This window comes from Cinclus cinclus, chromosome 6 (genome assembly GCF_963662255.1).
Source record: "Cinclus cinclus chromosome 6, bCinCin1.1, whole genome shotgun sequence".
NCBI lineage: Eukaryota > Metazoa > Chordata > Aves > Passeriformes > Cinclidae > Cinclus > Cinclus cinclus.
The window spans coordinates 27,308,163-27,334,232 of NC_085051.1; the positions used below are offsets into that span (position 1 = coordinate 27,308,163).

At 38.2% G+C, this 26,070-nt stretch overlaps 1 protein-coding gene across 4 annotated transcripts; it reads right to left on the bottom strand.

The window, feature by feature from the left end:
• On the bottom strand, positions 1–25,444 carry PSEN1 (presenilin 1). 4 transcript variants are annotated; one of them, XM_062494579.1, is made up of 12 exons: positions 25,398–25,444; positions 22,725–22,868; positions 20,976–21,014; positions 17,921–18,177; positions 16,436–16,577; positions 12,738–12,805; positions 10,918–11,138; positions 9,010–9,108; positions 7,656–7,739; positions 6,651–6,824; positions 4,545–4,663; positions 1–4,234 (listed from the first exon to the last, which is right to left on the bottom strand). In XM_062494579.1, exons 2-12 carry the CDS (start codon positions 22,806–22,808, stop codon positions 4,079–4,081), a joined length of 1,443 nt encoding a protein of 480 aa, XP_062350563.1. In that variant the 5' UTR covers positions 22,809–22,868; positions 25,398–25,444; the 3' UTR covers positions 1–4,078. The 4 variants fall into 4 exon arrangements, with proteins under 4 accessions (XP_062350563.1, XP_062350567.1, XP_062350564.1 ...); XM_062494583.1 differs by lacking the exon at positions 20,976–21,014 and having other exon boundaries at positions 6,651–6,818; XM_062494580.1 differs by lacking the exon at positions 20,976–21,014.
• Between the last annotated feature and the right edge of the window lie 626 nt (positions 25,445–26,070).

Sequence of the window (26,070 nt, forward strand, 5' to 3'; positions counted from 1 at the left end):
TCCATGCAACTTTTATTTTAATAATTAGACAAATACAGGAAAATTTGCCATAATCTATCAAAACTGTATCTTATCAAGAACCGGAAAGGTGTTTAAAAAAACATTCACATTCAATTCAGGTTATGTACAAACCAGTGTCTGTAAAAAAGAAAACAGCAAATGCTTTGAGTGTAAAAGAATTCCATTCTAGTTCACGTTTGAACATTTCCAATGACCAAGTTAGCACTGAGATGCAATCACAGTGCAGACACGTTCCACAGTCTATTAAACTTGTTTCAACAGCATTGTCGGAAGCAATTTTTTAAAGAAAGCATTTTGATAAGTTTGTTGAAGAGTACCATCCACCCAAAATTTACTTCTGCACATTTAATCCTTGACCGCACAAATAGCAGAAGAGCTGTCATCTACAAGTCCAGAGTAGATGAATCTGCATCTTATATATATATATATATATATATATATATATATATATATATATACGCACAGATATATATCTATATATCCGAGAAGCACCCACCTCTCATGCCTGAAATAGCCTGTGTCTGCTTTGTACATTGAGGAGATCAGCCACTTTTAGTGGAGCACAGCCCTTGACTTTTATGGCTCAAAGAAGTCATCATCTACCCATCCAGAACTATCCTGAATGTGTTGCAGAGTCACATTCTTACACCTTCAGGATGCACCTCTCACAGATGACACTGAATTTGAATGCGACTGTAATAGCCATACACAGGTACAATAGCATCCTAAGCCTTTGCTGTAAAACTAACTTCCTTTGGGGTCTCCTTCTTTGCCCTGGATGAAATCTTCCAACAGAAGGGGAAAAAAAAAAAGAGAGAGAGAGATATAAAAAGGGACAAATGGAAGTGCCTGGATTTAGGAAAACTATTATGTCTTCTCATTTATATATTGAATCTTAGCCAAAGAAGGAGATGTATTGATGTAAGTTGAATGGGGAGAGAAAGCTACTGTGCTAGCCAGTTTTGAAGTGTGAACACTGGAACAGCCACACAACAGTTACCAGTCAATCTGCCTGAGCACAGAAGGGATAAATTTAACTCTGGTTACAGCATAGCTCTTTGAGTCCTACAGTCTAATGTACTGTCATTAACATAACAATTTAATAATAATGGAAACTCTCTCAAAAATGCAGACTACTTATGAGAAATCTTTCAGTTACAACAATCTAACCAAGGTGAATCACGACCTCAAATCAGATGGGTGTTTCAAGACAAAGGAGAGAAAAGTGTTATTACACAAAAAGTGTTACTACTTCTAAAAGTTACTACACAACCTTCGCACTCGTGTAGTAACAACCCAAATGCAAACAAAACCTATTGGCAACTGAACCTTATTTGGACTTATGTTCTGAGATAATGCTTAGTTGCAAGATCTCATCTGAAACATAAGCTACCATGATTTGGCCTGAGAGGGGAAATCTAGAAAATTTCATCTGGTTTTTGAAGGTGTACCTGGGAATAATCAGTGTACTTTAACATACAGCTGCCTATAAAAGCAATTTCCCTTCTAAATTTATTTTGAGATTCAAACACAAACTTGAACAGCTTTCTGTGAATACAAATGTTACTGTCTCCACCACAGTAACTCTACACTAGCTCAGAAATTAACACTTTGGAATAACGGAAGCAGCTCTGGGAAGTGGAAGACTGGCAATTTAGTGTTGGAGGGTTCTGAGCTCCTCCTTGGGTTGCACATATAACACCCATTCAAGCATGTGAAAAGGCTTTTGTACATTTCTACAGATTCTAAAGTGACTCTTAATGGAGCTAATGCTCCCCTGCTGCATACTGAAGCCAAAAGAAAAAATAAAAAAGATGACTTCTGTATTTAAGTTACAACCCTTTACTGAGAGCCAGCTCAGATAGACAAACGCCAGCGATGCCAACTCTTAGTAAACCTGTTCTATACAATGGAACCATAGCTGGGATGCCCAATAAAACACAAGGGAATTTTCTTAGATGCAATGCTCAGGAAAGGGACAAGTTACAATGGTATAAAAACAGTTCAAAGTGTTGTTAAAAAAAAAACAAACAAACCCAAACACAAAAACCAACAAAAAATGACAACAGAAATCCCTGAAACCCTCACCAACCAACCTGTTGTAAGTCAGACTTCATTGCAACAAAATATCAGTCATTTAAGCTAGAAAACACAAACAAGTTTGACTTGAAAAGTCACTGTAAGCAATTTTTTATATAGTTGGTTTATTAATGCTATCCACAATGAATCAGCACACAAATGAGATGAATAAAAGTACTTTAGATGAGACAAGACAATGTATTTTATGAAAATGTAAAGGCTAACCTTACAGTTAACAAGTCATACTGGAAAACACATACATTACCAAGGACAATCAAAGGAAGCGTTTCTTGGTTTTAAAGCAGATTTATACATCACAGCCTTTCTTTTTTACTTGGGCAATGATTGGTGAGCATTTCTGATGTTTCAGTCCTATGAATCCCTAGGCACTGAAACAAAACCCCAGGGAAAAAAGGTAGATAGTGTCAGGACTTTGACAGCTGCTCTACTTGGCAAGGACTCCAGTACCAAGATGCAAGGAAAACAGAATGCCCATCCACTCCCTATGGTTCCCAAAAAAAACATTACTTGTACACAATAAGAATTTATGGCAAAACCAACTTCATCTCACTCATTTCCAAGCAATTATTCATAAACGAGTTCTTTCAAATGAAGAAGAAATCAGAGTTTAGCAGTTTAAGGTTTGAAGAGACTCTTCCTATAAGAAGTTCAAAATTTATCATCTTCTCAGTGATACTGAATTGCCCTTTATTTTTGCCAATCACCAGTTCCTCACCAGAGAGGTAATTAAAGTGAAGAGGGTCACAAACTTTGCTCCTTAGTGACATTAAGCAATCTCTCATCTAACTTAAGTATCCTCAATAATAAAAATACTGCACAAAAGAAATCCTTGCCAGCCTGAGGTGTTAAGACAGCTGAGTGACCAATACTCAGGGGAACAGAACTCTAAACCACATTTTTGATGATCAAGAATTTCAGTAATGCAATGGAAGAGCTCCTAATAGCACTTTGATCTCTAGATCTGGCAAGCTAAACTCCATCTGGGATTGCTGCAAAAGCCCACTTATTTTGTAAGAATGCCAACAGAAGAAACATCCACCAGTGATGCAGTCCATGCTGTTAGTGACTATTTTCAAATGTGGGGTTTGAAAGGTGTTCTAGCAAAATGATTTGCAAGAGCACACAGAGTAAATCCCAAAACTGCTTTTTAATGTAGTTTATTAACCTTTCAGAATGTCAGATCCAAATTAGGACCGTATGATCCTCTACTGCCAAATAATTAAATCCAAGTTTAAGCAGCTACATAACTGGAGCAGGTGTACAGAAGGTGCACTCCATGCTTGAGAATAAAACGTATTAAAACTGAGAAGAGGCTCTAGTTCCAGTGTGGGGAAAAAAAAGCTTTTAAATTTCCTAAACCGAACACACTCAGGCACAGAGGCTATGAAGTCATGGAGCACTGTTAGAGTGACAGTACTTTCTCCCTTTGTCGAATTGCTACAAAGTCCTTTCCTGTTACACAGTCGGGACTCCACTGTCAAAATATCACTGCTGAAGAAATCCAGATTGGGCTCTCTCTCTTCGAGCGGTTACAGGGACAAGTTCCATGTGATTTGTCAGCTTCCTCTGTTAACATCAAGGAAGTCCTGAGCACCCTTAGTGCTGTGAAAACAATCAGCCTGTGGTAAGACATCACATTGCTGGTGGAAGCATTAGCAAATTTCACACAGGTGGTCCTTACCAGAGGTATGTATACCAGATGACCTCTGATATAACAGCACCTGGCTTAGACTGGCCATCAGGAAGAAGCCACTTTCACACAGGAAAACTCATATGGTGCCCAGTGCAGCAGTTGTCTCAGGAAAAAAAGCAAACCAAAAACCACCATCGGAGGAAGTTGAAATGATTCTGCCTTGGAATCTTGAGTATTTGACTTCAGTCTCACTTGAAAACTGAGGGAAAACCATTTTTCCTCCTCCCAGATTTGCTACAAATATCCATTTCAGCATCATGTCTGCTAGATATAAAACTGATGGAATGCTAGCTGGTCCATAAAGGGTTGCACCAAGTTATCTGTAGCAAAGTAAAATACTAGCCCAAAGGTTATGGAGATCGGAAGAGCTGGTAAGGCCTTCTTAAAGATGGCAAGAAGCAGAAGTGTAAGGCACAGACCCTGAGGGGAAGGAAAAAAAAAAACAAAACTCAAAAAATAGGGAGAAATTAGGGAATTCTGACAAGCAAAAGATTATATTATATATATAAAAATATATATAAATACTAATTCTACAGGTTATGTTTTATGTCTTCCTAAACTAAAGGCACTAGTGACAGATGTACAGCCAATGAAAATCACAGCTAAAGTCCTCACCAGGTTTCAGTCTGGCCATCCAATAAACAAGATCAAACACAAAATGCAGCAGTTACAACTTTGCCCTTGATGAACATTAGAAACTAACCCTATTACTATTTTACATAATACTCACAATTAAAATGGCTACAAAACATGCTAAAGTTGTATTCCAGTCCCCACTTGCTGTTGCAGAGGCTTTGCCAACAAGGACACTGTAGAAAATGAAGTCTCCTAAACCGAGCTTTACTCCTCCTGCAAAGTAAACATATGGCAGCATTAAGTATCAGTCTACTAATATTACACATCAGTGATTATCAAAGAAAAATACACATTTACATTAACTATTAACAAGACTTGCTGAAAACAACATTTCATTTTCAAAATTAGTACCACTCCTGAATCAAGTGGTAAACTCCCTTGAAAAAAGATGGCTTAGTAATGCTACACTACTCAATTAATTCACCCTTCAATTAGAATTTGTCTATACTCCTATTTTCCTGGACACATAAATGCAGTATATATAAACTTAGAGATCTGTAATTTTATTTGTGGAGGGGTGTCTACTTATGTTGACTTGTCATATTCAACAGAATACTGAAGAGCAATTCCTTTAAACTGGCTGAGGGAGGGGAAAAAATAAATCCCTTGCAGATGATATATTATTTGCCAGTTAGAAACCTATACACTGCAAAATATTCCACTGTCTTCCCAATTTTCCTACTGAATTCTTATGCAGGCAGTTCTTAAAAGCACTTGTGTAAGTACAGAGCATATCACAGAGGCAAAAACTTGGCATACTTAGTCCAAGATGGGAGATTCAGGAAAATTCATTCTCTCTTTTATACAGTAATCGCCACGTTAACAACAACTCTGGAAGCACAATACTCAATTATTTCTGCAAGCACTGTAAGATTTCCTGAATGCCAGTTCACTTTCTGAGCTTTTAGTCCAAGATGTTAATTAAGAAAGGCCAGCATCAGGTGACCAGCTGTTTTAATTTGGCCTATTGATTACTTTCCCACCTTACTACAGTCCAGCCCAACCCTCACTTTGGAGTTTCAAGAGGAACTAAGAAGATGAAAACACAGGTGGATATCTGATTAATTATGAAGGTGAGGGGAGAGGGGAAAGGAAAAAGGGAGAAAATAGATAAAAGAAAAAAGGCAACCCTACTGTCTTTCAACAGGCCTCCAATAAAATGCCTAGATCAGTGCATTCATGAAAAGCTCTTAAGCACTAAAATATGCTTTAACTGCTAAAACAGACCTTGAATGCTCCAGACTTGTAGTAAACTAATGCTCGCTTGACAAGTCATTACTACTCACTGCTGGATCATTACTACTCACTGCAGGAACACAGGAAGGAGAAATTTATTAGCCTGACTAGATGAGAGTTTTAGTTGAAAAATTAACTGAAATAGCCACTTTCCTAAAAGTTTTGCATATTAATGTCATTTTTTAAGCTCTGGAAATTAAAAAGGATTTGCAGCATGCTGTATTTGGACTTTTTGAGACAAAGTAAATTTTAAAACTGTTCTTAAACTAGAAGCCTCTATTTTCAAACAGAGGACCACCTGATAATCAGAGGAAGCAGCTGCATCTGCTAAACTCAGACAGCATCACATGGGGAGAGCAGTTCATTAGACAGGCACACCCTAATTTATTTAGAGCTTTGCAAATCTAATAGCAGCTTGAACTCCAACTGGAAATCACGAGTCTGTTAAAACGGGTATCTGATTACTGATATACTCTCCAAAGATATTTCACCTTAGCAAGATGCTGGAGAAAACTAAGCAAGCCCATTGCATCCTGCATTCATTTCAGTCTCCAATCGGGTTTTAAACATTGCTTCCTACCAAGTGGATTACAGCAGTTTAACCTTGAGGCCTTACAAACCTGGTAATTACACCATTTACAGGGCCCAAAGTGCAAAAGAGGGGATACACAGCAGCACACTGCATGGAAAAGACAAAGGCTAATGCAACTGACCATCTAATGGTCTGAAAGCAGCTTGCGCAATGTAAGTTTTGAGTCTGTGTATCAAGCTAACGAGCAATTTGGCAATATTACTCATTCCTGCAAAATGGAATGCTACTAAAAAGCAACACGATTATTCCTATGAGGCGTATCAGTATTCAGGTTGCTAATAACTCACAGAATCCTGCATCTGTGCACTCAGGATGCCCGACTGACTAACTTCAGATTTAGTAAGCTTTTCAGACACAGTAGTCCATACTCACGTTCTTCGGGATCTTCACTTGTTTGAGAGTTACTGGGTAGAGCCTGGACAGCAGCACGTGATTCAGGTGTTGATTCAATGGGTCCTATTCTGTTGTCCCTTTGTTGCTGCCATTCTCGACTAAAGCCACCATCATCTGCTTCAGCATCTTCATTCTGGGTCCGGCTTGCTGGAGCTCAAAGGAAGAAAGGCATTTAAGACTTCTCCAAAAAATGTGCCTTCTAAAACACAAAAGTCTCTCCACATGTAAGATCATAGAAGAACAAGATACAAAGAGGTATTCCATAATACTTAGCAACATCTAACACTAGCACACACAATCACAAGACATCCTCACTTAGGATTTTAATATTTACTTAAACAATCAGCAGTCAATGTACATTCTGCAGTCACAGCACCTACATGTTGCACTCCAGTCCCAGTATTCAGGAGTACACATATGAAAGTGGAAGTTCTGTGGTGACCTAACAAAGACCACAATTTCAGGAATAAACACTCATCTAATATTTAATTAGCTTCTTTAGTTGACATTGACAGTTTCATTTTCCAGTAAAACAGAAAACTACTGAAAATTACATATACATGGATGCCTTCAAGCATGCTAAATTCAGAAAATGCACTCTGCTTTGGTAACACATATAAATAAACAAACTCCATATTTTAAACATTATCTGCATAGCCAAAAGGACTAGGCATGTTTCTATCTAATACAAATATAAATGAGTTTGTATTATGCTATATCATCCCAATTCGACAAGCAGTTGAGCTCAGTTAATAGTTGAGTCATTTCAACACCAACACCCCAGATCCCAGAAAAATGAATGCAAGAACATTAACTGCACAATAAGTAAACAATTTTTCAAGTCTTGACAGATGAATCATCCTTAATTAGGCTTTCATCCTTTCACTCTCCTACAGCACCCAAGACTCTTAAAAAACTAAAAGACAAGCATCCATAAACATGTATTCCAATAAAGTGACAAAGGTTCGTCAAAGCAAAACTCACCTTGCTTATCATAAGTGGAGTTTTTGGATTTCCGTTGGGCTTCTGGATCTTCCTCAGCCATGTTCACAAGCCATATCATTGTTGCTATCAAAAAAATCCAAACCACAACAGCATAGATAATTGTATCTTCAAATCTATTAAATTCTGAGATAGTGTTAGCATCAATCCATTATTTCCCATTTTTCATGGGTTTTTTTGATACAACTATCTTTTCCAACAGACAATTTTACTCTTATTAAAGCACAATAGTATCTGGAATACAGCCAGTACCAGCAACAACACATTTCAAGAAACTGGTGAATAAAATTTTATTTCTACTAGATTTAAAAAAAAACCTGGCAACAGCTGTTGCCAGACAAATTACTTCTACATATGAGTTTCAGTCTGAAAATCAACAATTTCTTTACTTTTTTTTTTCATTAGTAAGTTCTTTTATCTGCAAGTAAAAAGGTCTCTAAAAGCTGTTATGGAGTTATGTCAATTCAGAGACAGTATCTACATTAAAGTTAATTGTTCTCTGCCTTCACCATCACAAAAAATTCTCCAATCTGGAGGTAACCAAATGCTGTTACATATAAAAGGTGTATTTTAATTCAAGTTCTCAGTGTTAATCTCTTGTTTCACAAAACAGAGTAACAGGTAGCTACACCACATTTTACTGATGCTGTGCAAGTGTGACAGATAAAGAAAGTCTTCCCCTTTCTCCACTGTAAGCTTGTCCCTGAAGTAGAGTCTGCAGCACACTTCCTGCTTCCAAACACAGGCCTGTCTGGAGTACCAGTAGCAAAATGATTTATGATTAGCCTCTTTCATGTGACTACAACTAGCAACATGGAACTTCAGAACTAGTGGAATTATCTACTAATTGATACACAGGATCACAATAGCAAGTTTAATTTAATAGGTTATTTTTCACAACTGCAGGGAGAAACAGTTTAACCAAAAAGGACCATTCCAAGCCATTGAGAAAACAGTCACACAAACAAACCTCTTTCTAGTAATTACTCACATTTCATATACTAAGACACAGGTTATTTAAGGACTGAAAGCTGGTAAATATTTTCGGAAACAATTACTCCCTTTGAACAGGCTTAATTCACAGCCTAAAGATATAGTACTTTACCCAAAACAAAGTCTGTTAACCATTCTTCCTGTTTGTATTTTGGAACAAAACACTGGCTGGTTTTTATCTTGAAATGTCTCAGTCAGATGATGTTCCACATTTTTCAGTCAACAGTGAAATGAAAACTGAGGTCCAAGTGAAAAGCATCTTATTAAAACCCAGAAAAATGAGAAGATACCTTCAGATGAGCAGGTGATTGCAAGCTTAAAGAATTTAACAAAATGTACTTACAGGAGTAAATAAGTGCTGGAAAGAGAGTTTCATTTCTCTCTTGAGCTGTTTCAACTAACATACGAAGAGGACCTTTAGGACAAAGGACAGCAACCAAATCTGAAAGGAAGAGCAAACAGATCTTACATCCCTGCAGACATAGTTAATGTTTTTTTTTCTGTAACACTTGGAGAGACTTTAAGAAAATGCACCCTGAATACAGATTTCGAAGACAACCACTGGCCACAATTCAGTATCCTACAGCAATGTTTTTTAATATTCTCAGTTATGCAACCTATTTTACATATTACTGTAATATGCATACAAAATTTAAAACATTGTATTCCTCACTTAAGATATTATGCAACGGCAAATGTACCTGTGCCTATATGTTGACCTGTGAATAATTCAAGAAAGCTACTCTAACTACCAAGCTTGCCTTCTATTAGGAAAGCTTTCTGTAACCTAAGTTTAATGTTAAAAGGAATTTTAAGACAACAGGTGAGGCTTAATTAATTCATGTGAAGCAAGCATATTGGGACAGAAAGCTCTTACATTGCTATTGCCTTTTGCACTTGTCTACTCACCATATGTCTTTAAATTAATTTGAAACTAAATCTCTCACTGAAAGGAACAGCTGGCTTGTCAGGAGCTGTGTGCTGCTCAGAGCAGGCTCTCTGCACCTGAGCCAACTGCCCTGGCACCACTGCTGGTCCCACTCAAGAAAAGAATTCTTGGTGTGGGGCTACAGGCTTTGAAAACTTACATCCCCTTTACTCAAAACAACTACATCATGGTCTTGGAACTTGATCTTGAGTAATTTCATTTTGCTATCACTGAATAAAGGCTGAATGTTTGGAGCATTCAGATTTGTTCCAGTTATATGAAGGGTGGAAGTGGGGCTGGGGATGGGAAGCTTTTCTTGGTATGCTTTGTGATCCATGAAGATACACACAAGGGACAATTCTCCTCTCCCTGAAGAAAGAGGACACTTAAGGAGTAAACTGCTGTATCAGAGCTAATCAAATCTTATCAACCCCTGCACTTTTATCTGGACAGATTCTCAGTCTTTATCATGATCAGTGACTTTGAGAGCACATATTTAGCATATTTACATGCTTCCAAAAAATTCAAATTAAGACCACCTCTTCACTTAGCTGTACTGTTTTAATTATGTCTAAGTAACTGAATTTTAGTCTTGCCTGGAAATTAAATCAGTATTTAGGATACAGTGATCTTCCTACCAAGCACTCAGTGCCCCCTAAAGCTTTATGGAAAAACTACATCTAGGTTTCCCTCAGCCATCATTCTGAAAATGAGCAGTATGTGACAACTACAATGAATAAAAAAAAAAAAAAAAGCCAGTGAAACAGATCTCACAACCATATCCTTCTAAATATAAAATGACTTTGAGCTATGCAAACTGTTCTTAATCCTTCCTTCCTTCGATCAGGTTGTTGTTTCTATGTCCACAAATCTGAGCAATTCACAGGTTGGGCAAATCTGTATTTGTATGGGACTGTACAGAAACAACAAGCTCCTAAATTCTGAATGTACAAGGCTTTCCAAAGATTCTTGGGGAAAATGAGGAGCTGAAAGCTCTCCACATTCATAAAAAATATCAAAATGGGTCTCTCATCTCCTCCTCTCTTGAATTACTTCAGTTCTCCTCCCCCAAGAATCCAGAGAGTCCAGGAAACATGAAAGAAGATGGGATCATACAATACAAAGCCCTCAGCTGCAGTGAACTGATCTCAGTTCAGGATCGTGATCTTATTTATGAAACCTGTAATCACCTTATCTGCTACTTTGGATGATACACACACACACCACATTTTTTTTAAGGTCTAGTCAGACAAATGGAAAAGTCGGGGAATAACAGAAATTTCCACTACAGGACCTGTTACTGTGCCTTACTCCCAAACTTACCATAGACTGAAATGACAGCCAGGATAAGCCACGCAGTCCATTCGGGAAGGTACTTAATGAACACCAAGGCCATGAGAGCGCTTATCATAATGAGATATGCCTGCTGGAGCCGAAGAGGACCCTTCCAATGGATACAAATCATTCCCACAACACCAAAGTTCCAGATCATGAGTGCCACCGTAATGTAGTCCATGGCAACGTTATATGTCTTAAAAACCTCGCTACAAAAACAGGAAAATTATACAGACTGCATTTGCTTGAAACAATGGAAACAAATTACATATGCAAACTTCAGAATATATTTTTAAAAATTTTCATATTCAATGCAGTGGCATAAATATAAAAGTCTTTCTCCAATTAGTACTTAACTATTCTTCACAATAGGATTAATTTTGCCATTGTTTGCTTCACACCAACTCTTTCTTTTTAAAAAAATTTCCTTATTTCCTTCTCAATCAAAGCAGAAACTGACAGGAAAGTACATTACTGCAAAATCAGCCATTTTGATTATGCTCATAACTTTTAAAAATCAGAATAATCAGAATTTGAGAGGTTATAATGGATCTTAAAGGTATGCAAAGATCTCTTTCTACTTACATGCTGCCTGTGGAATGCTTTGATAACTTCAAAGATACATGTTTATTCTATTATTCCCCATAAACACTGATGTAAAAAGCTTTATTTTTGGACGAACCATGTTCCTGTCACACCAAATACTATAAACTAATTAAGAATCTCAATAAGTAAAACCAAAATAGACAAATGTTATCACCAAGTCACAGGTGATTTCCACTCACTCAGGGAAGAAATGGCTGTGATGGTTTTTTGCAGATTCTGCTGCTACCAACTCATCAAGCCACTAAGAGCCCTGTAATTTACATAATACTTCCTCCAGGAAACTTGTCTTCTTCAGCTGTCAGATGACCTTTGAGACGTTCATTGTTAACAGGATGTCTCTTACTATCATCATGTATAATTGGTCTACAAACTCTCTCATTCTCTGAATCTCTGGCAAAAGGAAGCCAGCACTGCTGTAAGGAAGGAGGGGCAGATGAAGGAATTGCCTTGTATTTCAAGAGTCACTGCTAGGGTTAGAGAAACTACTGACCACAAAAGGCATCATACATCACTTTTAGCAAAAATTAGTGACTGAAGGGAAGACCACATTCTCTTTCCACAGACCAAATTAAATAAGCCTCTTTAAAAGAGAAGTGTTTGTCATCAAGTGGCATAAAAATACCATATAGTGTATAATAATTTCATGACATAACTCTAGTTACAAACCCTGAGGAGTCTGCTCATTTTAGACAATACTGAATATTTTGGCCGATTTTTTTGATGTCTGGATAAGGGCATGCTTCCAAATTTGAGAAGAAAAGTGCTAAATATACTTTGGTGAGATAGTAGATTCCTTCCAGCTGACTCTTTTCCACCACTTCCATGCAAACAGCCTTTGCACATACAGCTAACAATCAAAGCCAGGATGTAAACAACTGCCCTTGAGTCATACGCCAATGAAAAATTAAGTTATGAGAAGACATGCCAGCAGAACAAGCTCCTGCCAAGATAAGCTTATTCTGATAAGCAAGATGTCCTTATTCTGGTGATGAGTGTGATGGACAGTTTCTGTACCTAATCAGATGCACTATAAACCCATAAACCACTCTCTATTTTATGTGTACTCTATCAGCCTATATAAAACTAAAAATTTTATTGCAATAGCTTACTCACCCTCTTGTGATTCAAGGCCTAGTTCTAAAATAAATACATATATAAAGTGATACATGAAAAATAGCATATTAATGGTTTAGTTCACTTACCCCAGGTAGATGAACGAGAAAAAGAAAAGCAGCAAAAGAGAAGAAATGATAAGCCAACCATGGATCACCTGAAGAAGAAGATAAAATAATAAGTCTAAAAACATCTGTATTGATAAATTTAGCATCTATTAAAGTACTTTAAAAGTTATTTTTCCTTTTGTTTAAAGCAGGAAAATTATTTAAGATATCTCTCTTTGGTTGGTGCTGCTTTCATGTTTACTCTATGCACATTGGTGACACTTATGCACACTTACAAATTTTAAGTGCTTTGTGAACTTTCAGAAGATGTTCTTCAGCTCCACTGAGAACTACTGTTTGCATATTTTTAGACCATTTTGATACTAGTAGCATTATAACATAGCAGAATCATCCAGCATGAACACAGATAGAAAACATGATTCACTTTTGTGCTGCTCTGATTTCAAATAATTTTCAGAATGCAGCTATAGAACTAAATGCTGGAACCCAGGAAAACCTTAAGTGCTTATCTGTTGAAATGTCATTGATGAATGACTATATAAGGCTTTCTATATTCTCCACCAGTCATCTATAGACATAATCCCTAATTTTGATATGAGAGCAGACTTACATGCCAAACAATCCAATAAATAACAGTTCAGTGTTGTACTCAGCAGGGACACTCAAAGATTTAAACCTGGAAATGACAGGCACTTAGACTTTGCACTGACAGAAGTGTACTCTTCTGGTATTTATCGTGCAAAGTGAAAAAAAACACGATTGAAGACCCCTTTAGCTCCAGCAATCTCTGACAAATACATGTTCATTCTCAGTTAAGAGACATTAAAAGTCCCAGCACAGAATCTCTTTTATAAAACCTGACCCAGTATTACAAGCAGACAACCTGTCAGAAGCAATAACCTGGAAATCAAGGCTACGTAAGGAATCCTGCTTTGAACAGACACAGTCAGTGGAAAATTATCTGGCTAAATTTGCTATAAATGTACACCAGGTTAAAGAATTCAGAAGCTGTTAAAAAACTGTGTCATCTCTTTGTCCTCTTCTTAAAGATGTGTTGTAGAACGCATCTTATATTCTTAAAATATTTAGCAAAAATTAACTTAAAGTGTGTATGCACAAAGACTAAAGGAATCACCCTTATGTGGTGCAACCAGGACTTTTTGACAAATTAAGAATCCAGTCATTACAGCTGTACATGTGTACACCGAGTCTAATGCTAAATTTTTCATATCCATTTTTAAAAGTTTCAGCCATTTTTGAAACATTCATTCTCCTCCTTCACAATGCTTCTCAAAAGAGATTCAAATTTAACTTTCAACCTAATAAAAGCTGTCATTTAACGTCCTAATCTAACAGACTGATTTATGCTAGTATGTTCTCAAAAAGACTTAAGAAATTCCCACATGCAATAAGCACTGTGCCTGTACAGATGCTGCAGGAAAATTGCCAAAGTACCTGTTCTCAGCATTTCAAGCTGTCACCACTCACAGAAAGTGGGAGAAAGAACCTTTCCAAAGATGAATATTGGTAGGTATTGATTGCAACAGAACCAATTTTTCCAACAACTTGTAAAGCTACTAAGTAGAGACCTAACAAGAGTACCTTTATTCCTCTGTAAAATTAGTTGAAACTACTTGAAGAAAACAGCAAAGAAAGCTGTCTCATGACTTCTACCTGTACTTTTTTTATCTGTAATATAAGCTCTTAAACTCCTATCTCTTAAGAAAATAAAGTGAATAGTAATGTTTCATCCTAAAAAGATAGTGAATGCTGACAGTGTCAAACACCAAGGCCATAGTCCAGCAAACTTCTACGCACACCTTGCATAACTACTGTAAACAGAACAGAGGAGGTAGTTTCAAGAGCTGACCTAAGCTGGTGTTTTACACGTTTTACAGATGTTTGCTTTATTCTCAGTATGTATCTCATTTACTATAGCGTTTTCCAGATCACCAGTCTCTTTTCTCACAAGTGACTTTACCAAAGTACTTCTTGTAAGTTTTTCTCTCTGTTTTCCTAACAGGGCACTACAACAGGATTTTAGCCTTCTCATTAAGGAATTTTCATTCTTAGTTTAACAACTTTGACACTAATTGATTGCTGGTACAAATTTGGCTTTACCTGCTACAACTTGAATAAAAATTAAGGATCAGCTGCAAGATGAAGAGAATTAAAATAAGCTACAGCAATCAGACTTTGGTTAGGCAGACTACAACAAAGAATGCAGAGAATAATAAATTAAAAAGAAAACTAATAAAATACAATCCCCCTTCAAAGATGCTGCTCCTGGTTAGATTGATGAGCTAGAATCAGGATCATGCTTAACATATCATGTACAAGACAACCACAGAAAACTAACAACAGTGAAGCTGATGTAGTATTTCCTTTCTTCAAAAGAGTTTTCAGATAAAAATCTTGTGAGGGTAAGCAAATTATCACTACCAGATAAAGGCCTAATGTTCTTCCATTATAAATCCCATTCCCCATAATCTGGACTACAATCAACATATAGAACTGCATGTAAAATAGAACTCAATTGGCAGGTAACTACATTACACAGCATTCTGATATAGCAACATAGAAATACACTGACAGGAAATTTTAAAATAAGTTAATTATTCAGTATAATTAGCATAAAATATAAACACAGGAAATTTCTGGTATCTAATAATTCTAGTTTTTAGTGGAACAATTACTTTTGTAAGGAAAATGTGCTGTGCTTTAACAGGTTAAGAAGGAAACCAGAAATGTGAACAGCTTAGTAAAAACTAGCTGTTGCCTTTAGCACCTGAGGAGAACCAAGTGGCTACTAAGGAACCTAGTTAAAAGCATGGTAGTTATTTCACTTCATTAGAATGAAGAGAGCTGCCAATTTAACAAGAACATTTTGTTTAGTTGTAGAAACTGTACATTGTGCACTTCAGACGTAACACCACACTATGATAAAAGTGAAGTCAAAAACAAGTATTCCACTATGTATGCAGATTCAGGCAAAAATAACTTCCCCTGTCACTCCATAGATAATCTGTAAAGGGTTTTCACCCACAGACATGAAAACTGAAACCACTGCTCCCTCTTGTAAACAAAATGAAATTAAGCACACCTTTGAATCCCACTACGTGTTTTACAACTGTGAAACACATGCAAGGCCCTGGCTGCATACTGAGAAGTTTTATTAAGCTTAGCCTTGTCAAATGGATCATTAAGACCAAAACAAACCACGGACAACTCCTCCCATGCAGGTGGCACTGCAATTAATTATGCTAAGCCTGGGCTTGCCTAGATGACATCATGACACGATTGAAGCCTTTCACAAAGAGCCTTAGAGTCTCTGCATTAGCTGTACAAATACTGTGTGGTGTGTACAGCCACACACACATTGGTAGGACACATCTGTACTGGGGACAGGGTGGGAGAGGGGAGCCCTCAAAATAGGACCAAGTCTGTCCTTTGTATTTCTTGACCACAGAAAGATTTCAGTGCATGAACATTCCAAAAGAATAAAAAGCAATGTCACCCTATTTCTAACTGACAGAACAGATGGCAGTGATAGCACTGGGCCTTTGCCTGCTTTGTGCCAAATGAACAGAAGCCACAACATTGAAACAGTGAATTAAATCACAAATTCTGTTGCTTTCACTCACTCATCTTTGATAAGCCTTCATTATGTTCCATTCTCTAAATCTGTACTAATAAATAAAACTAGCACAACTACTCACCTTGTAGCACCTGTATTTGTAAAGCACAACCAGGAGGATGGTCATGACAATGATAACGCTGATCATGATGGCTGCATTAAGAATAGAATTCAGGGCTCTCTGTCCTACTGTCTCTGTCTCTTCTGTGAAAGGAGTGTAGATGCTAGAAAAACAAAAAGTCAACTGAAATGACACTGAATGCACAGATGTTTCTGGTATGTAAGGCAAACATCAAACAAAACTGCAGTGATCTTTCAATTCAGAGCTGTAAAAGCATATCTGTTTTTTACTAAGGCAAAACTTGAAAGGTGGCGTAGTATCATATTAGGCAAACTTGAATTCCTTAGAAGACCTGCCTTTCCTACATTCTTAGATTACTATTGTTTTCTGCTTTGTAAAGCAAATAAAGCCCACAGTTTGATATGGCTACTCCCACGCTGTGTGTCACTGCCACTCTCCCATGCTACTACTCATGGGCTGGCCAGTGGAGTTGGAATTTCACCTACTCATTCATGGATTTGCCATGAAAGACTCCCCTGTGATCTCAACAAAACAACATATGGGCTCAACTCACTCTTTCCTAAAGAAATACAATCTCCTGGGGCAACTACTTCATCATGGTGTGGGAAGGCAAGACAGGGAGAAAACAACATAAATAAAACCTCAAAACAATTCTTTGATCAACAGCTTCTAAACTGAAGAAAAGTTCTGTGTTTCATTGAAACATTTTATGACATGCTTATATTACACAAACATTTCAAAGCCAAACACACTCTGAATCATTTTGTCTAAATGTTTTCACTGTGGAACATTTAGACTGATCTTTAAGGTCTATTCCAACTCCTTAACAATCTGTGATTCTATGACTTGCTGCAGTCTCTGACAGACTCAGTATTCTTCCTTTTCCCCTTTTCTCTCAAATCAGCTTTCACCAGAACTGGTGTTTTTTTAGGCAACATTAATATTTTACCAAAATCCCAAAAACTTCTACAGAAACATCTGCCAGGAAAGTTTCTGTAACTTCACCAGAAGTGAACCTCTTGAAGTTATTTTCCTCTTGCATTTGAATTTCTTTATCAAACAGCATGGGCAAACCAGAACACGGCATGTATGTTATTTAATTTACACTAGTAGTTTTGTTCCTCTTTCAAAACTCTTGTATTCTAGCATAGTACAAGTGAAATGGCTTTGGCTCAGGATGGAGTTTATTTTATAAATACCACACAGCATGATAAAGTATTAAAATGAGGACTAGGATTTGAATCAAACAGTAACAACCAAGATATTATCCCCACTGGTGAGCAGACAAACAACAAATATCAGTAGTACCACAAAGAGAAGAGTCTGGTTTCTGGAAGGAAAAAAACAAAACTTTCTTTGGACTGGAGAAGGGGAAAATGGAGGCAAGAGGAAGTTCACTGCTTGAATCAGACTCCAAAAGAATTGGGAGTTTAAAAAAAATTATCTAAGTCCACTAAATAGACAGAGGAAAATACTGATACTTACAGCTGTCCATCCTTGCGTGTATAAAAGCTGACAGACTTGATAGTTGCAACAACAACCACCATGCAAAGCGTGACTGGCACAAACAGCATAATCACATGTTTTGCCCCATATTTCAGTGTTAGCTCTTCATCTTCTTCTTCATCTTGCTCCACCACCTGCTGAATGTTGTTTTGTGGCTGCCCATTAGTCTCAGACTCTGCATGGTCATTTCTTCTGCGCTCACTATTATCATGGCGACGTCTTTCACTGTTGTCATTCTGCAATACATAAAAACCAGTTTCCTCAGCAACTCTCCACAAACATGTGCTTGTACACTAAGCTAAAGATGACCCTGAGGAGGAAACATGTAAGATAATATTTACTGCCAAGAACACTTGCTACAGTGGGATTTAAACAGTAGTAATTAAGTGCATCACAGTTATTAAAAGAATGGGAGCATAGGGTCATGTTAGAAACATTTACATTAAAAACACCAACAGTCAAAAGTAGGCTGGTTGTATCTAAGAGCCTTTCCTTTAAAGAGAAATTCAAAAGATGAATAAAGGCATCTTTTTCCCTTGGTTCAAACTACAGTCGGTAAAAGGATGCATGACAGTAGAATGCCTATAACTTGACAAGAATGAACTGCATTGACCTTTAAGAATAATGGCAAATAGACATTTATGATAGCCTCTCCATGAAAATCGCAAGAAAATATCTACTTCCTTTCCTGTGTTACTCCCATTGGAGTATACTAAGTAGAATATACATTAAAATGGATTTTCATCAGGTATGGTGTTCTCACATTTTTAGTAAGAATGACATAGAAGTGATGATCAAACTCGGGTAATTCTCAGTCTTTAGACTGCTATTTGATCCCAACGTTTCAGCATGATAAGTTAAGCATGCAGATTTTCTTCTTTTCCAAGGAAACCACTGCCACATCCTTTCACTGATCCTGAAGAAATTCCACCACTCTTATCACAAATATGAAAGAGCTTCCTGTCCTTCCTAATCCTGAAACATGAAGGGTATAATACATGAAACACCAAGCCTGTAATTCAGACATCAAGACAGTGGTAAACTTCCAGCATAAGCAAAAGCACAGACTGGGAACATCACTATCAGTAAATGATCAGGCCTGCACTCCAGGCTCCTGGTGTCACAAATCTTCTGCACCCTCAAGAAGCACCATGAGCAGGGGACATTCACCTTTTATACGTTCTGTGCACATACAGAGAACACAACAGGAGTGTGATTTATGCTTTACCTTTTCTGGACTACAAAGAAATAAAACCATTACCAGACACTCTAAACAAGCACTAAAATGTGACAGCTGATACAGACTACTCAATTTTTTAGTGTATTACTTTGTCCAAAATCAGTGTTGTACTGTTCAAATTCAAGAGATTTAATATAGGAGATAAAGCAAAAGTATTTTTGGTTCCTTACAAAATTAATCTCATTTCTTCTGAATTACTTCCTGCAGAACAGTTCTGTTTGACCAAGTGCACTAAAACAGCATCAGATTAAAATGTACAATAAACTGAAGGATGATACATCTTGCAATACCTTTAAAATACCACTCAGTTTTCATAAAATTGATCTGGACATAAGACAGGGTACTGAAAATAACCTAGAGGTTTTTTCCTTAAGTATTCCTATTCAGGTAGTTTTCTCCTTAAATGTGCAATGTTGAAGTCTAATTACTTGATCTCAGTGTCATTTCCAAACATAACTGCTGACTCATATCTCATTAATTCACCGCAGTTTTTCAATAAATCAATAATCATTTAAAAGATTCTCTCTACAGAATTTTCCCAGCCCCACCCTCAGAAAAGAGAAGATGGTAAGTACACACTCAGAAACTCATAGTGCGGTTTTTAAAAGCACTTATGTGATTAAGGAGCACAAGTCCCTGAACTTTGAACTGTAAATACTGACACTGCTAAAGCCCTGGTTGAAGCTTTACAACTTCCCCAACTCATGAAAAATTTGCTCTTACAAAGCAGTGCAAAGTAACAATATGCACCAAATGCACTGCCTATTCCTTCCTTTTTTTGTGGTACCCTCATGATCAAGCTCAACAGGATTTCATGATTTGTCCTCTAAGAAAATATGTTGCATTTTTCAACAAGAAAATGAAATGTAAGAGGAGAAAAAACCCCAAACTAAAATTGTTTAAATTAAATAATTAAAACTAGGACACAACCAGATTTTTAGAGTCACAGTTTTAACCTTAGTTTGAATTTAGTATCATTAACTTGAAATATGTCCTGAAAAAGATGCTGGGTTCAAAATTATTTCTTAGTAAATGAAAAACTTATTATAAATCACTTGGCATTTTGCATAAAGTCCTCACAATTATTGAAAGTCAATTAGAAATGGGAATATGGGAGAATGCAAATAAAGAGATCATGTTTAATTAATCTGAAATGCTGGCTACAACTATACATATTTCTGCACAGATTATAGCAGAAATGCAACATTTTTCATTTGGATGGTAAAATACTCTATTTCTCTCAGCCTACAACAAGACAACAATAAACTTAACCATCTAAATAAACTGCCTAAGATGAGATGAACAGAGCCTTGGAACTCTGCACAAGCAGAGCAGACCGAGTACTTAGGTTTCTGCACACCTGCTGCTTTTTCTCTGCTGTAATAAGTCTTGCATGAGGGAGCACTTACCCCATCTCTGGAACAGAAATATAACAAAATAAATTAAAAATCTACAGCTTCACAGAGCAAACACAACAACATCCAAAGGAAAAAGCCTGATCAACTAGCACACCACTACAAAAACCTGTTATATCAAACACGAAAAGACATTAGACCAATATGTGTCATTTTACTCCCTTTACTAGTTAGGAACAAAGATGTAATCAAAAAAGGCCTTTACATACTAAAACACAGTACATGAAAACTAGATCAGCATCAAGAGTTACACAAGTTATTCTCTCATTTGTACTTAAAAGCTAGAAAATAAGTTGTCCTTTCAGGCTACTAAACTGTAGCTAAACGTGACATGCGCGTGCCCCATTGCTTAAAAGAACAAAGTGCACTTATATCCTACCTGATCAGTATTAAACAGAGCAGAGGTCATGGACTCTTGCTGAAGTGGAAGCAAAGGAACAGACTCTTCACTTTCCTCAGACATAGTTAAAAGTGAAAACTCTGAAGCTAAAAAGTCAGTAACACCTGTTGTAACACCGTAAGCAAATGTAAGTTTATGAGCTACACGCTTTCAGGCGAATAAACAATATCAAAAGCAAATGATAGTGGTTTCTTTCCCTATCAGGAAAATAGTTAATAGTAAACCCAGACCAATGCCCCTGAACCAAGAGATTAAAACATAGCACATTTGATAAGAAGGTTTTAGCTATTAAATCCAGATTTATCCATCAGGAGCAGACCACCATGTCTGACAGTGGGCATGGACTTCATCAGTTCTCACATACACCACTGCTGCTAAAAGGCCATTATACAGGGGCACATATTGAAGACTGGGTTGAACTCTGGGTGTAACTAGAGGAAGAGATGGCAAATTATAGCATTTAGTGATTTGACATGCTGACTTGTTAGCCACAGAAGATAGTATACTTAAACAGGAAAGAACCTCTGTAGGTGTGTACAAAAAAAAGTAGATGTGCAAAGGGGAAAAACATAATTGTAACTTAGTATCCAAACTACAGTTACTTAAATGTGGAAAGGAAAAACACAAGTAGCAGTTATTAATCAATACAGCCTGGTAGGGAGAAGAACATAGAACCCTTTGTTGGTAGGGAGCATCACCAAGTTATCTGTAAGGAAGGTGTGCCCACAGCTTATCACTGAGCCCTGCCTTTTTAATCTGGCAGAAGTGTTTAATAAAAATTAATCTCTCACCTGCCCAAGAGGGAAAGAAATCTTTTTCATTCCCTCTGAAGGAGAAAGGATGCAGTAGGAAAGTTCCAATTTCTCTGTTTTAATTTTTTAAATGTTTTCTATTTTATTGATACAGCATGACGCTTATCTGAGGATTTTTCAAAATTCTATTTAAACTGCTGATTGTATAGAAGAGTTGAAACAGGAACCAGAACATGCTCCTGAATTACTGCTATAGACACGTCTACAAGTGGCCCAGCCTCACAAGAGCATCTCTGAGCCACAAGGAAACCTGACATTCAAGAGCTATAGCAGGAACAAAGAATGGTGTGACAAGTCTAAGAGCCTGACCAACACACCCAAGTAGATCATCTAAACCTGATTTTTCCAAAAAACATACGGTACAATGGTATGGTTTTAGAAACAAGCATGTGCTTAGGCCTTTCAAAGCAATCATATAAAACTTCAGGTTTTGAGTTCCTCCTCCCCCAAAACCTTAAGAACCATGAGAGCACTTTGAGAATTGCTCACAAGTTAGACAAGACAGGGCTGTTGTTCCTGCACAGGAAGTCTTCCAGCAACAGCAACAATAAAACCCAGGCTTCAAGCTCTACCTAGACTAAAATTAACTCTGTGACTGAGAAACCTGTGAACCAAGCAGACCACAGCCAGGTAGATCAAGAGAGCTTACTAAATACTGTAAATGTCAGTGTTTGATACCAGAATGTTTGACCTTTTATTTTTTTTTTTTCTTGATGGTTTGGTCACTCCAACAGCCCTGTAAACTGGGGGAGGTCTTATCTATACATAAAAATGAGTTTAGAACATCAGATATTTTGCAGCATATTACTTATGGCACTGCTTATCACCACAACAGTTCAGAAAGATAAAATGAATCCCAATAAACTATTCATCCCCATTTAACTACTAGCAGGTACTAAAATTGTTTGTTACATACAGTGTTGCTGAGGTGGGTATCAGGGAAGTTTTCTGTCAGCTGCCCATGCTGAAACTGGGGTAAATGTGCAGACAGTTCTGTCATTGGGACAGTCCTCTGGGAATGACTTATTTCCACACAAAATGGACCTTTCTTCTTGGGATGCTGAAAGGAAAGAGAAGTGTAAAGCCTTTGTTCTTAACATGACCAGGTTTTCCCTCCCCTCCCCTACTCAGACTTCTGGAGCTCACACATGCCACAGACAACCACTTTGTATCTAACCATGATACCAAACAGTATCACATCTACTAAGAGGTCATAACAGGGATTTTCCAGCACAAAAATAAGAGCCTCTAAGTGTTATCAAATTAGTTCATCAGCTACAGAAATCAGTCAGCAACAAGCTAATAATTTAAACAGTTCTTCATTCCTTCTTGTGCAATAAATGAGAAGCATTGCACACTTGCTCAGAGCACAACTTCCATGTTTAATCTCAGCAGATTTTGATTGCTCCAAGTTGTTTTGTTTTGGACTGCTGATAAATTCAACAGTAATGTTCAAGGAGGACTGAGTTACACCTGATTATTTAAAATCTAGACAATCCTTAACATTGTGATGCTGCAAGAATGACCTAGTGCTACACAAGACAGTATTTCAGCTGAGCCTCAAGAACTAACATGCATTCAGTTCCCTGTATGTACCAGCTACATCTACATAAACATGCCACATATATGTAACATGTATGTTCTTCCAAAAAGAAAGTCAGATGATAAAATTGTCCTATATGAACTACACGCTCCATAACAAAAGAGGATAAAAGCAATATAGGGGAAAGAGAAGTCTGACTGACCTAACTAAATTTCAGGAAAGAACCCCATAAATTTAAGAGACAATAAGCAGGCCTAGCTAAATCACAGGTTTGGTCACATAATAAATAAATAATGAATACACCTCAAGGGTGGAGTGCCAGTCCATCCCAATTGGCTCTTCTACCTTGTGTGAATTTCAGCACTCATCAGAACACTCTACAGTCATTTTACTCACTAAAATGGAATAAATACAGGTCCAGGAAAAGAAAAGAATATCTTCTGCTGCTTTAGTATACTCAGGTAATGTATTGAGAGATCTTGAGAAAACTCTCACAACAGAGTACATCTCAAAGCAAAACCTCTCACTTTTGGCAGCAACAAGACACAAAGACACAAGTGCTGTAAGACAGCACCTTAAGCTAAGCCTATTTTCATAAACAGAACAGAAACTGCTTATCTATTTATGAATAAATATGTGTCTAATAAGGCCAGGGCACAGTGCTTACTAACTTCAGCATCTAACAGTGAAGAGCCAATAGGAAGCAACACCAATTTAACAAGTCAACAGGGAAAATGCAAAGTGTTTGGAAAAAGAAAGTGAATGTAGTATTCACTAGAATTGTTCCCTTCCACATTTGCTATTAAAAATAAGGCACATCTAATTTAAAATATTATTTAAATGTAAGATTAGATGAAAATAAATATTAATGACTCTGCTCTTACTTTTACAATTTTACTCTAGTTCTTTGGTTGGGCTACAAAATAAGAACAATGTTGTTTTAAGGCTGCTATTAGTAGTAATTCTCAGTGACAGGGAAACCACAATGGAAAAAGTTGAAAATTTTCATCCAGATGTGAACTATCAGAATGAGATTTTTCACATAACAGCATAATAAAATTCTAATTCAATAACTGGAAAGAAAGCAAACAAACAAACAAACAACAAAAAAAACCAACCACAAAGTCCTACTTATAGACTGGTGAAGAAGGCCACCACAAATTCGCCAAACAAAAAAAACCTCATCTACTGATGAGCAAAGAGAATCAGAAGACAGAGAGGAGTAACTGATGGAAGACTTGCACCGAAGTTTGAATGACAGACCTCAAAATTTACGGTTTGTTAAAACAGTTTATTTTGAAAACTCAAGAGCTCAGAAAATGGATTCAGGACATCTTCCCAAACAACTTATTTCTGTATTTCTAAATAAATGAAATCTGTATTTAAAACTAACTATGAATGAATTAAATCTATAAATAAACTGTGCATAAAGAGACACAAACTAAAACTTCGCTTGTTTTAGCTGAAAAGAGACTCACCAAGACTTTTTTTCTAATGAAGCTGTTAATGCTAAAATAGCCTGTCAAAAAAATTCTTCCTTGCTTCCTTTGACTTTCCTAGGTCAGAACAGCAGAATTTACAACTCTCGCTGTCATGCGCTTACGTTTAGCCTAATAAACAGAGGTGACAGGCAAGTAAGCTCCTCGCAGAAGAGAAAGCAAAGCAAGTATCGATCAGACAAACGCGGAGCGGTTAACCCGTGTTTTCTCCCTCAACTGAGCAGCAAGAAGCAGCTGCCACCGCCCTGGGGCCACCCCCGCCCTCAGCCCTGCCTCGGGCCGGAGCAACCCCGCCGCAGCCGAGGCACGGCGGTCCCGGCCCCTGCGAGGCCTCCGCGGCGCTGAGGGTGCGGCTCAGGCCCGGCCCGACCCCGCTCGGTGTCACCGGCTGCCCATGCCCGGCGCGGCCGCACCGACCCCAGCCCCGATGCGGGTAGCAGGGGAGCGGCAGGGACCCTCCCCGGCCCGAGGGCGTGTGCCGCGGGGCTCGCCCAAACACCGGGCCCGGCCCGCCGGTACTGCAGCGGCCCCCCTCCGACAGACGGACCTGCAGGCAGCCCTTCCCCGCGCTCCGCCACCGGCTCCTCGCCGCTCGCAGCCCGGCCCGGCTCGCTTCCGGCCCGCGCCCCGCCCTCCGCCGCCACCTCACTTCCGAGAGCCGTGGGGAGCGTCCCCGGCCCGGGGCAGCCGCGGCACCTCACCGCACCTCACCTCACCGTACCGCACCTCACCGCACCTCACCTCGCCGTACCGCACCTCACCGCACCTCACCGTACCGTAACCTCACCGCACCGCACCTCACCGGGACCTGCGGCCGGCCGCGGCAACCCCGACGCGCAGGGCGCACGGGGAGCGCCTCGGAAAGAACACGCCGAGAGCTTTGCCGTCAGCAAGTGCCAGAACCAAGACACGCGGGTGGGAACTAAGGAAAGGCAGCGGCTGGGAGAGGGTGGCTGGATAGCAGAGAATGAGCACTCGCTGAAGCTCCAGCCGCGAGGAATCGCGCAAAGGAAATCTACCTTGACCTTTTTAACCTAGTATCAGATAGAGGTTTTATGAGAAAACACACTTCTCGGCTCTTCTGAATAAAAGTTATATATATGTCAGCAACCCTGTTTTAAAATGGTCCACCAAAAAAGGCATTAGGAAAGTAACGTCAAGGGGTATTTATATTTCAAAATAAAAACAGTATTAAAACTCAACATGGTAACTTTTCAAGG

Bases quoted from the DNA above. Each gene is read 5' to 3' on its own strand.
- PSEN1 (XM_062494579.1), bottom strand. From the start codon at position 22,808: ATGACAGAACTGTCTGCACATTTACCCCAGTTTCAGCATGGGCAGCTG. The intron at 18,178-20,975 runs GTAGGATATAAG...TATGTATTGCAG, and splicing joins CTCTGTTTAATACTGATCAG to AATGACAACAGTGAAAGACG. The intron at 4,235-4,544 runs GTGAGTATTATG...CCTTCCCCTCAG, and splicing joins GTTTTGTAGCCATTTTAATT to GGTCTGTGCCTTACACTTCT.